The sequence below is a fragment of the Sorghum bicolor genome, chromosome 10 (genome assembly GCF_000003195.3).
Source record: "Sorghum bicolor cultivar BTx623 chromosome 10, Sorghum_bicolor_NCBIv3, whole genome shotgun sequence".
Taxonomy (NCBI): Eukaryota; Viridiplantae; Streptophyta; class Magnoliopsida; order Poales; family Poaceae; genus Sorghum; species Sorghum bicolor.
The window spans coordinates 13,963,537-13,975,863 of NC_012879.2; the positions used below are offsets into that span (position 1 = coordinate 13,963,537).

Here is a 12,327-nt window from a genome sequence, read left to right on the forward strand (position 1 = left end):
CTGCCTTGGCCTTCTTGTCCTCCTTGGACTTCTTCTGCTCCTCGTTCCGGGCCCGATTCTTGGCCCGGATCTCCTTGTCCTCTGGGACAGGGGGCAGGGAATCCTTGACGACCCCCATCCTCTGCGAACGATCAGGAGTCAAGGAAAAGGCAAGAAGGAAACGAAAAGAAGGCGCAAAAAATCCATACTTACCAGGGAAATGTAGCCCTTTTCAGGGCGCATCGGCACCACCCGGGAATTCTTCATCTCTGGGTGCGTCGTCTTCTCGACCCGGGCGGAGATGTCTGAGGCTGATATCGGCTCGGCCAACATCCTCGTCCCTGCCCAGGGGACCCCCCGGGTCATCTCGAACATGGGCACTCGCCGCTGCGCCAGCGGAAGCAAACTCCTCTTGTGGAAGGCAGTTGCCACCGTGGCCGCGGTGACTTCGGCATCTCGCAACTTCTGAAGCCCCGCGAGAAGCGGGGCGAGCCTCTTCTGCTCCTCGGTCGGAGCACCCCACGCCCACTTCATGGGAACCTCCGTCACCATCTTCTCGGTGTACTTCGGGAGCAAGCCGCCGTCGTTCCGGAGGTAGAACCACCCGCTCTGCCACCCCCGGTTCGACGAAGGCATCGAGCTCCATATGTACAGTCCGGCCCGCTGCTGACGAAGCTGCAGTGTGCAGCCACCGGCCCGCAGGGGGAATTTCTCCATCCCCACGTAACGGGCCGACATCTCCGCCTTGAAGAGGTGAAGCCAGAGATTCCAGTTGACCGGAACCCCCAGGAACCCCTCGCAAACCGTGGTGAAGACGGCAGCCTGCATCACCGAGTTTGGGTTCAGGTTGTGTAACTCCACCTCGTAGTGGTGGAGGATGGCCCTGATCAGGCGGCCGGCCGGAACCCCGAACCCCCGGTCTAAGAACGACAGGAAGCACACCACATAGCCCGGCGGCGGGTTTGGCTCCCTGTCGTTCGCCGAGGGAACGATCCACTCCGGGAACCCGACGTCCTTGAGAGGACGGAGAATCCCGACCTTCACGCGCGTCTCCAGCGCGGACTTGGTCACATTGCTGGGCGGCCACGCCTCGACGCCGGCCATGGCTTCAGGAGGAAGAGGAGAGTCTGCGCGATGGAGGTGGAGGGGATGGCGGCGCAAGGAAGAGCAGGAGGCAAAGGCTTGGTGGCGCAGGAGCGAGAGGAAAGAAATCAAGCCCCCAGTAGCCGTTTTTATAGAAGGGACGAGCCACGACCACGCCCCTGCGAGGAAGGCCAAGCGAGTCTAGACGAGCAACCGTTGCCCACTCAGGTGAAAAACTCGAAGCGCCAACTCCCTCCGATTCCCGCGCCCGCCGCACGCGCGCATTAATTTCGCAGACGAAACGTCCCATCCAGCCGGGGCGAGACGGCACGGCCGTTTCGAGTCCTCGCGTGCCGCGCCTCAAAAGAAGCGCCTTGAAAAGTTATGTCAGGGCGGTTCCTTCTAGGGGACGCGGCGCCCGACCCCCTCCCGCTGACCAAGCGTCGCAGGGAGGTCTCCGTCGGGCGCAATTTTCCGTCTCGCCCGACCCCATCAAGACCTCGAGCCGAAGTTGCAAGGTGGTCTCCGTCGGGCGCAGTTCTCCGTCTCGCCCGACCCCCAACACTATAAAACGAGTCTGAAAAAAGCCTTTCGAGGCCCAAAATCCCCAGGCCATGGCCACCTACGTTCCAGAGGTTGCGAGACTGACCTGCGACACAGGTTCGAACAGTCGCCTCAGGATAACTGAGCGAGGGATGACTGGAGATGAGCACAATAGAGGCCAAGGTCCGAACCCTACAGGGAGTCGGCGCATCTTTGCAAGTCATATCCGAGACCCATGCGGGTGTCACGAGAGTGGGATCCCATCGAGGGAGGCATCGAGCCCTCGGAACCTAGCGAACGGTTCCGACATCCACCGTGACTGCCCTCGGGTACTTTTTGAGATGTGCCCATAAGGCCACTAGCCGACCCCTATCGAACGGGACTCGGACATCCACTTGGATTTACCCGCCTGCAGCTCCCGGGAAGCGTCGTCACTCGCCCATCGAGGGTAGTACGGCACGACCCACCCCTCCTCCGAGCGAAAGGAAGAATGAGGGACGTAATTACAAGACGAGAAAGAACCTGATCGACCCTTGTGGGGAAAGGGCTCGGGGGCTTCCTCGCACCATGGGAACAGGCACTACGTGTAAAGAACACGCAACCTATCCCTTAAAACACTCCAGACCAAAGCTGTCAAGGGGTGAAAGCCTTTGAAGGAATGACATCATTCCTCCAAAAGGCTCGGGGGCTACACCCGGCGGGTGCGCTCGCGCGCACCCCCCTGGAGAAGAGTAAAAGGCTCCTAGTCAACTCCAAAGCAGTCCCCGGGGAAAGAACCTCTAAAGAGGTGAGCCCACCCCTTCAGAGGCTCGGGGGCTACTGTTGGGTACCATAATATGGGATACCCAAATCAGAGCAATTAAAAAACACAAAAAAACATACTAAATACAATCACTAGGGCCTCGGACGCCAGTTCCGGCTCGCCCGACCTCTCAGGGCCTCAGACGCCAGTTCCGACTCGCCCGACCCCCTAGAGCCTCGGACGCCAGTTCCGACTCGCCCGACCCCTCAGGGCCTCGGACGCCAGTTCCGACTCGCCCGACCCCTCAGGGCCTCGGACGCCGTCCAGGCTCGGGCACCGGACCCCACTCCACCTGGGCAGCAAGACTTCCACCGCACGGCGCCCGTACCCACGACATGACGGACGCGATGGCTCCCATAACGTGGCAGGGCAAGGCGACGACTGTTTCAACCACCCTGAGCACCGCGGCAGGGCAGGGTGCCGACTGTTCCAACCACCCCGGTCACTGTGGCCTTACCTCTGTCACTATACATCCTTACCCCTCTCACTGTAGCACACTGCCGCACAGTAGAAAGGGAATGGGAGAGGTTAATCAGCACCACAATTTGAGGTCTTTTCCCACTGTTGACAGGATACGCAGCAGTACCGGCGATCCGACCCCCGCGACCCCTACAGGGTTCGGTAACCCTCTACAGGGACAGCCATGCTGTCAACCATCCCTCAAGGACAAGATGGGCCAGCCTCAACAGGGTCGGGACTGTGTTTTCACCATTCAATAAAAAAAATCTACTCATGTAAATACCTGGTCTTCCCTTGGGGCTATAAAAGGGGAACCAGGGTTCACAACTAAAAAGGGGTCCAGAAGGCCAAGTATACACACACAACACTCTTTCACAGAGTAGCTACCCGCACTCTGTCCACACCAAGCCGAGACCTGGGACTTAGCCCTCTCTCACAACCTGCTTGTATCCCCTACTACGAGCACCTTTGGGTGCAAGGTTAAACAGAGCCCCGAATCACACTGGACGTAGGGCATTCTTGGCCCGAACCAGTATAAACCCTCTGTGTCTCACTTGCATCACCATCCAAGCTTGGTCAGTCACGCAGACTTATACTTGTTAGTGCCTAGACCGCGAGTCTAGACGCCGACATGAGTAACTTACTAGTTTGTTATTTATGCCTTTATAGGAGCTTTCTATTTGATAATGTTGTCCCAGATTCAAGCAAAAGCTAACAACCAGTAACCGAAGACCTTTGGTGAACAAGTATGAAGAACAAGGATCAATTGATTTCATGTGCCTCCTATTGGTTGACATTTGTTAATTGTGAACTTGTATGAACTTGTAATGACCCAATGCAGCCCTGCTGAGTGCTGCCTTTTGAATTGGGAACTTCCATAAATTTGTAATGTCCCATGCAGTTCTGCAGCTTTCTGCTAGTGCTAACTGCTAAGTGCTGCCTTTTGGTTTGGGAACTTCTATGAACTTGTAATGTCTCATACTCTCATGCTGCCTATTGCATGGTATGATCTGCTGATCACTTAGGACATGTTTGTCTATTTGCACGGACCTTGGTTGAATGGTTGTTGCCCTGTTGGCAGCCTATTGCTTGTTGAGACTTGCAGCTTAGCAGGCATGGGCAATCTATAGGTACCCGTTACCCGCTCAGGCACGGGTATGGCACAAATCTCGTGTTTACGGGTATGGATTTTTAACGGGCACATTTTTTCTTCACGGGCACAGATATGAGTTAGTTGTACCCAGCAGGTACGTACCCATTGCCAACTTAGACGCATGCCTCCACAATTCCTTGCAGTCTCTTTTTTTCTGTATTGCGTCACTCCGTCTCCCTGACATCCTACTCACCTTGGCATACCCGTGCCCATGCGCATGGAGCCACGGAGGAGGCTGACGCGGTGACACCCGCGCTCCGACGACACGACGCCTCGCCGTCATGACCAGTGCTCCAGCAGTGCCTCGCCGTCATGGCCCTGCTCCCCCTGACCTGTTTGGGAAGCCGCCACCAGAAACAGCTTCATCGGAGAGTCGGCACCAAACAGTCAAGAGGATTGGTGGATCGGAGAACCTTTAGGGTTACTTTGGCAACTCGGGGTTACTGGCCCTGGGAACAAAACAGAGGGGGAGGGATTTTTTTGACATGTAGATTCCCCTGTTGGGATTCCACGTGGGGGATTATTTCACTGCTGCTATTTGGAAGCAGTTGCAGGGGGGAGATGGATGCTTGCATGCACGGGCAGCTCGAGCAGCTCCAGCAAGCATGCATGCACGGATCAGTCTTTTATCACGACTTGTGATTCTCTGCTGCACATCACTATAGATATAGTAGTATAAAAGCGCCTTAAAAAAAATAAGAAAATTCAAAAAAAATTATAACAAAGTCGTTACATATCAATGCTAGCATCTCATAGCGATAGAAAAATCTCAGAAATAAGTATGTTTACATAAAAATATATAGGTGTTTCAAACTGAAATCAAGTCTTTGCACAACTACATAGAAGCCAAAAATGTCAACGATCATTACAAAATTTGACCATACTTCACTTGTCTCAAACATGCATTTGTTCCACCAAAACCTCTGCAAATAACATAACGAAAATAGTGAGCCCTTGTAACAGATTTTTTCCCAACAAGTTTGTATATGAATGCATCATATAAAAAAAGAAGGTTAAAGAATAAAGTTACAGCAAGCTAACACATGCAAATGCAGTTTAGTTCAGACTAACCAGTGGAGGCTTTTCTTTTCTTTTACATACACAAGCATGGAGTCTAATGAAAAATTACCTACACCCATCAACCGAGTTCCAATTTAATCAATATTTAGATTTAAAAAAGGAGATCCTCGCAAGTAGGACAATCATGTGTTCTCAGAGACAAACCGTACTTAACAAATGTATAGTACACATTAATTAAGCATTAAAACCGGCTAACTAGCACTATAATTTTTTTATTGGATTCCTAAACTAACTAGTACTGAGTAGTTCTGTAGGTCAAAAGCATGCCTGAGAATGCAGTGGACAAATCATTTAGCACTAAATAAATAGCAGCACCAAGACTTTGCTTACGCTTTCTCCCACCACTCACTCCTTGCATAAAATCTCCTGTAGACTGAGCTTCATTGTGTGCACTTGAGACATCTAGCCCATCAAAAGGAGTAGTTAGACCTCAAACAGGATATCCTGTTATAGAAATAGTGAAACACAGATAACAGGATCAGGATATCCTTTTAATACAAACAGGATCTGCACATCTATAGAATGTAAAAGTAAAAAAAAAACAGGATATCATATTATAGAACTAGTAGAGTATATTAGTTATGGCTTGACTAAAATTCAATGACATCTATTTAAAGTTAAGAAGCCATACAAAGTAATAGAAACTGAAACTCTCTGAATTCAAACACTTCAATGCAAATCTCTGAAACCAGATAGGACACATGTTTTTAAGTTTTTTTAGCAATAAAATAGCAGGTTGACTGTAGGCTAGCCTGCCAGGGTCAAGCCAAGCTCCTTTGGTTCTCTGCTAATTTTCTACAACTATTCATTCCCACAGTTTTTAGAACAAATGCAGAGTATTTGCCACACCAGAAATCATTCAACACAAATAGCAGGAAGCTATACAAGTTTCCATATTTTAATCATTTATCATAAAGGAAAAGCTCTGTTTATTCAACACAAAACTAATAATAGCTGAGCGTTCAATCAAGTTGCTAAGATCTAGACAACTAAATTTCACTTTTGCACGTGTTCAGTTAGCATACTATCAACAAGCCATGTCCAGTTTGCCATAGAAAACAGTATCCATCTCATTAATAGATGCAGCACGCAATAAGCATGCAGTTAAGTACCTTGCTATGGTGGGTTCCTCACTGGAGCAGCACGTGGAGCTGGGCGTGGGGCGGACCTTCCTGCCAATACAATAAAAAAATAAGCATAAAGAATACAAAAAATATGTCCCTGAGAAATTAGAAGCAAAGATGTTTCTGAAATTCCAAGTGGCAATTACAGACATCCAATGTTTCTTAAAAAAAATACAGACATTCAACCACCCAATGATTACCAGATCATCTTCCAAACCTCCATCGCTAAGATACTAGCAGTGGTGCAATTATCAGGATATGCAAAGACAGGGCAAAGACATATGAGCTGACTACTGATACAGGAATCCAGATCACAGACATGCAACAGATCAATCTCACCAAAAAAAAGATATGCAAAGAATCGATTTTCTCATGATCAGGGCAAACCAATATACAGACCACAAGAACGATGACTGCTCGATCTGGTGAGAGTTGAAGAGAGCGAGCCCGAAAGGTAGCAAAACTTCAGTGTTACAGAACTGGTGTATGTATGGTATACATAATTAGTGCCAAAAAATACTTGCATTGCTTCTTTGTTTTCTGTTTTCCATTAAACTTTAGATGCATTTAACTGGGGTTTTACTGCCTTCGTGATTTCCAAATTAAGCTTTAAAAGTAAGCCACAAAGTGTGTCATCATGTATATACATGCATTTTAATCTAGCTGATTTCTGAGGGAAGTAGAAAATAGTGGGTAAAGGCCAAACGCAGCCACCACTTTAGAACTTTTCGGTCAGATGAAAATCTGTATACCAGACCATGCGTTTCAGTTATGTAATGGGGTTCATACCTCAATCCTTCATACCTATACTGTGTTTGCTATAATTGAGATGAATTCACTGTTTCTTTTATGCGGGTCCACAACTTAAGATTAGCAACTTCTCGGAGATAGAAATTTGGAATGATGAATGTATATACTCTCTTTGGCTGTTTTATCATAGAAAGAAATATGTATGTTTCAGTTTATAATCTAAATGCACAAAAATAAAATATCCAGAGGGGGAGGGAGTTATGGGCAGTCCTTACCCAAGCAATAGCAGGAGGCACAGCGCCCTCAGATCTCCCGCTGCTCTCAGATTCCGGTTCTCGTGCTGTGTTGCTCGACGTCGAAGCCCTAATCAGCCGTGGCCTAGTGGGACAGTCTGAGAAGAGCGGATCAAGAAAAACGAAACCCTAGCGCGAGGCATAGAGATGTAGGCTGAGGCGGGTTCACCGTTGCTGTGACCGAAGCGACGAGAAGGTGGAGGGTCGGCGGCGCCGGCGACAGCGACGTCAACGGCGATAGCGACGAGATGCTGGGGCGGCGAGCCGGCGACGACAAAGAGATGATGGTGCAGCGGCGGCCTCGCAACCGGGCAACGCCGCGAGTCGCGACTTTGCGAGTGCGACGAATCAGCCGCGCGAGTCGGGGGAAGCCCTCCCGGCCTCATGAGTCGTGGATTCGTAACGCGTGGAAAAGAAAGGGAAGCAGGCTGAGATCCTCGGTTGAGTGGGCTGCCAAAGAGCGCAAAAATTTGGCCCGTGGAAGATTGGCACGGAGGAAATTGGCCCAGGGAAAACGTTGAGATCCCTCCAGGAAAATGGGCTACCAAAGTAGGCCTTAGGCACAAATTTGGACCCGCACTAAGGCACTAGTACATACACCAACAAATGAAAAAAGAGACAGGACTAGAATTACAACCAGAAAGTCCACTTTTCAAATGTATGCCGACAACTCTCACACCATACATACACGCACGCCAGAGTTTACGAGATACCCATCCTGGAGCCCGAGAGGCATGGGTACCTCTACATTGTCTTATGGATAGTATGTATAGAAAATTAAAGGGACAGTATTTCCAAAGCGCATGCACTTGTCTTCCTCAGGATTGCGTAGGGCTGGCTGTCACACAACAAAACCATTTCTTCTGCAAACACAAGAACATACAGTTAATGATGATAAGAGTGGAAAGATCACAGGTTTAAGAGATGAAATTGGTGTTAGTGCCATCAACTCGTCATCAGGTGGAGTTCAAACAGGAGAATTGATAACAAGCCATGAAGGAACGTACCGTGCTTGGTTTTGCAGCATAAGATTCCACCCTCTCAGTCCTGGTGTCCTTGGAAGGTGAATCAGTGTCTTGTCCATTCCCACCCTTCTTCTCATCTCTTGCTTTGTTGAATATGACAGTAAATCCGTCTGCAGAAGCTGGATCATTGACATCCCATTCACCAAACTTTGGCAAGGGGCGGCCTGATTCCTCCTGGTAAAAGCAGTATTATCCATGTTAAAAGGTAAATCATCTACTTGTTATTTTGTACTCTCACTAGCATAATACTGAAGCACTAGATCATGCCATAAACTTGTGTCCAAGCAATTGGTATTATTACAGATTAGAAATACCAAGCTTGTGTCGGCATGCAATGTGTTTGTGTGACTGGGTGATCACATATATAGTAAAGCACAGCCTTCTGCAAGCAGATAAATGCAGTCATGGTACAGACGAGACCATTGAGGGAAAAACAGAAATATAAATAAAATATCATTCAGGAAGTTGGTGATGTGTTCCACTAAATATGCAGGTGTCCTAATGTGGGGCAAATGCAGCTATTAATGGCTGTATTCCATCATGTGCAGGCGTCTTGATGCAGAGAATGGCGATACAGAGCAGAGAATGATGATACAGACAAAACAGAATATTCAAAACACGGGAGAATATACTTGCAGTAATCGTGAATTACATAGCATGCCAGCATGGGACAATATTAGCGGCTCAAAATTCATTAGCACCAAAGATTTAACTCAGTTGTCAATAGGTCTCAACGCAGTTATTGACCTGGGAGTTGAGACCTATTGACAACTGAGTTAAATCAGAACATGTATTCCTTGCTCGCAAAAAAGAACATATATTCCTTATAAAAAAACATAACATACATATTCTAGAGATCAAACTAGCATCAAGAAAAGATTTGGCATGTCAAGTTGTCAGCAGTTTCCAAGAAACCATGTGGTCACCATGTACTGCTGAACAACTTTCATGAGCAGATTCAGTTGCCATGCTGATATTTCCAGGCATGATTCAATCAACAGCCCCTTAAAACAGGAATTAGGTATATCCTTTTATATGAAGGACAGGCTGCAGAATCATTATTTTTATTTGTAACAGATGAATTGGTTGGTGAACTACAATACAAAAATTGGATGTGATCTATCAGTATCTTCCTAAAAAGAAAACCCATCATTCCATTATGAAATGATGAAAACAATAAAATGTTATGAGCAGTAATCGCCAAGCATGGTATTCAGATAAACACCAAGTCTCCAATGCAAGCTTTAGTAAGTAAAGTAGTTTTCTAAGTGTGCTACTAAGGCAACAGGCCTCTTGTGTGACCAGTAGCCTCCATATGTGCATAATTCCGCATGCAGGAATAGAATTTATCAGTGACAGAAGTTCCCTCCAAAGTCATCTATCCCCATCTCCATCCATCTGGCTTCCATCCAAATTTGGCATAGCTTTAACACAATAATAATAATAATAATCTAATGCTGGATCAATAAAACCCCAGCTGATGGCACTACTAGCCAGGAGCCCCGCGAGGTGCAGACGAAAGAACTGAATGAATCCGCTTACGCTAAATTGTCCGTTTCAGCATCTACACGGCAACAGTTAAAAAAAAGGCTGGGCTGCTAATTGACTGCGCTGTAGTTGCAGGTGAACCCTGCATCCTGTATCGATCTCGCTCATCGAAGGCAAATCGAAGCAGTGGAGTAAGCTGAGACAATCACAGGCCTCGAAGCGAAAACGCCAACCTACCCGGCCCGGCGAAAAGAAACTCCTCCGCGCTCCCTACACATATAATAGTTCTCCCGAGACTTGGAGGATACATACATCAATCAATGAATCAACCAACCAATCAATCAGTTTTGTGAACCCAGCTGAAGCACAGGAGAAAGGATCATCGCACTGGTTTCTTTCCTAGTCCTATCACATCCCGCACAAAGAAACCCCCCTCTCCCAATCCACTCGTTCAATACACGCGCGACTTTGATGGCAAGCATAGCAACAGGAGAAACAAATCCCCGCTGGCAAGTAGTCGACCCGAACTTCATCACAAGGCGAAGCTCACCTCGATCAGAACGACGACAAACACCGATTCCCCCACAAGCTAACACCACCGGCGGGGTGGGGAGGGGAAAAAAAAAAGAAAGAGAGAGGGGAAAGAAAAAGGGCAGAGAGGCAGCGCAGAGGCTTGCACGTACCGCCATGGATGGATTCCGCAGAGCAGAGGTCCCGATCCGCTGCGGCGGCGGCGGCGGCGGCGGCGGCTGCTGCTGCGCTGGGGAAAGCTTCTTCCCCTTTCTCTCTCTCTCTGCGGCGGTTGCGGGTGGGAGAAGAGTAGGAGACGACGAAGAGGAAAGTCAGGAGGCGCAGCGGGGATAAGAGCGGAGGGGAGAGAGAGAGAGAGGAGACGAATCGATGTGGAACGGCAAAAGAAAAGGAAAGCAGGTGATGGAGAACTTGTACTGCCTCGACTGGTGTGGTGTGGGGTGGGGGTGGACTGGAGTGAATAAAAATCTCACTTCTCCCGTCTCCGTAAATAAATAAATCGATAATAAAAATTAAAAAGGAGTAGTAGTACGGTAAAAAGGAAAAACGGAAAAGCGCATAAAAATCGCTTGTACCCGCCGCGCCGGTTATCGGGAGGGCCCCCGGGGCGGCGCGATGCGCATGTGAGGGGCGCGGCCGGTGGGGCCCGAAGGTCAGCCGGGGGGGGAGGTGGGGACAGGAGGTGTGGGGTTTGACCGGTGCGGCGGTGGTGGCGAACGGGACAGGGTGGAAACGCACGTCGGTGGTGAGTGGTGACTGGTGCAGCCAGCGCTTCGCTGGCGCTCGGAATCTCTAGGCTGTGGCGTGGAGGGGGCCCCCAGCCGTTGTTTTGTTTACTTGCCACGGCCTGTTTCTTGGGGTGGGGAAGAAAGAAGCAGCAGAAACCAACTCTCTTCTGTACTGGAGCCTTCAAACTCTGGGTGGGGTGATGAATGGAAATCCGTCCCGTTTTTTAGCCGTTGGCTGGCACTGGATCCGAGCTGGCTCAGCTGTGAGCTGTCCTGCCCTGCCCAGGCCCCCTCCGGACGAAGGATGATACCCGTGCGGCGGATGCGTCGAATGTCAACTGCGTAGGATGCCTGTTCTGTGAGGGCGAGTGTGTATTACACTTATTAATTGATTATTACGAATGTGATATGACAGCTCGGCGTGTCATCGTGCCTAATACAGCAGCAGCGTCTCAAACCTGACAGAGCTCCGCCCGCCGCGAGGGGAAAAGAAAGAAAGAAAGAAAAAAAAAAACAGCCAGGCCGATGCATCCACCGGCGTGCGTTCAGACTTTGAGCTGAGGCTATCCCCTTCACACCACCCCCTCGATCACCCGTTCCCGTTGTGCTGTGTCCTCGCCAAAGTCGCCGGCTGGCCCTCGAGTAAAGTAAACGGCACATCTCATGTGGCGTGGTGCGGTGGGGAGAGTCATAAGCAGATGTGTGTTGTTGGATGCTAAAAGTTTAACAAGTGAGGTAGTATTTTTGTTTTATTTAGCAATTATTATTTAATTATAGATTAACTAGGTTTTAACAAAATCGTCTCGTAAATTATTTTCTAACTGTGTTTTTAGTTTTATAAATACTAATTTATATTTATTAATACTTTATGCAAGTGTCCAAACATTTGATACGGTAGACGCTAAAATTTAACGCCTCCAATCAAATACTCTCTCCGTCTCAAAAAAGACCGTCGTACGCAAATTAAGGTTGATGAGAAATTACAATTTTGCCCCTGTAAAAGGATTACTGATACACTGACAGTTGTAAAAGGTAATTATTGCAGTAGCAGCACACCACACTCATTTTAAAATGCACCCCATGTTGATTTTTTTTTCCTTTTTTTTACTGGAGCAGACAACAAATTTGAGTGGACGAGAGGTCACCTGGGTTAAGCTGGGGTTGATTTTTCTTTTTTACCCGTGCCGCCGTGCGGTGTCTGCCTCCGAGAAACTTCCATGACCAGGATCAGATCGGCTTTGAGTCGGTCCCAAATGAAATGATGATCTCTAAAACGACGGTCTTTTTGA

At 48.6% G+C, this 12,327-nt stretch overlaps 1 protein-coding gene across 1 annotated transcript; it reads right to left on the minus strand.

The window, feature by feature from the left end:
* On the minus strand, positions 7,874-10,737 carry LOC8076414 (RPM1-interacting protein 4). The gene is made up of 3 exons (XM_002438214.2): positions 10,463-10,737; positions 8,274-8,465; positions 7,874-8,129 (listed from the first exon to the last, which is right to left on the minus strand). The coding sequence occupies exons 1-3, from the start codon at positions 10,466-10,468 to the stop codon at positions 8,085-8,087; spliced, it is 243 nt and encodes an 80-aa protein (XP_002438259.1). The 5' UTR covers positions 10,469-10,737; the 3' UTR covers positions 7,874-8,084.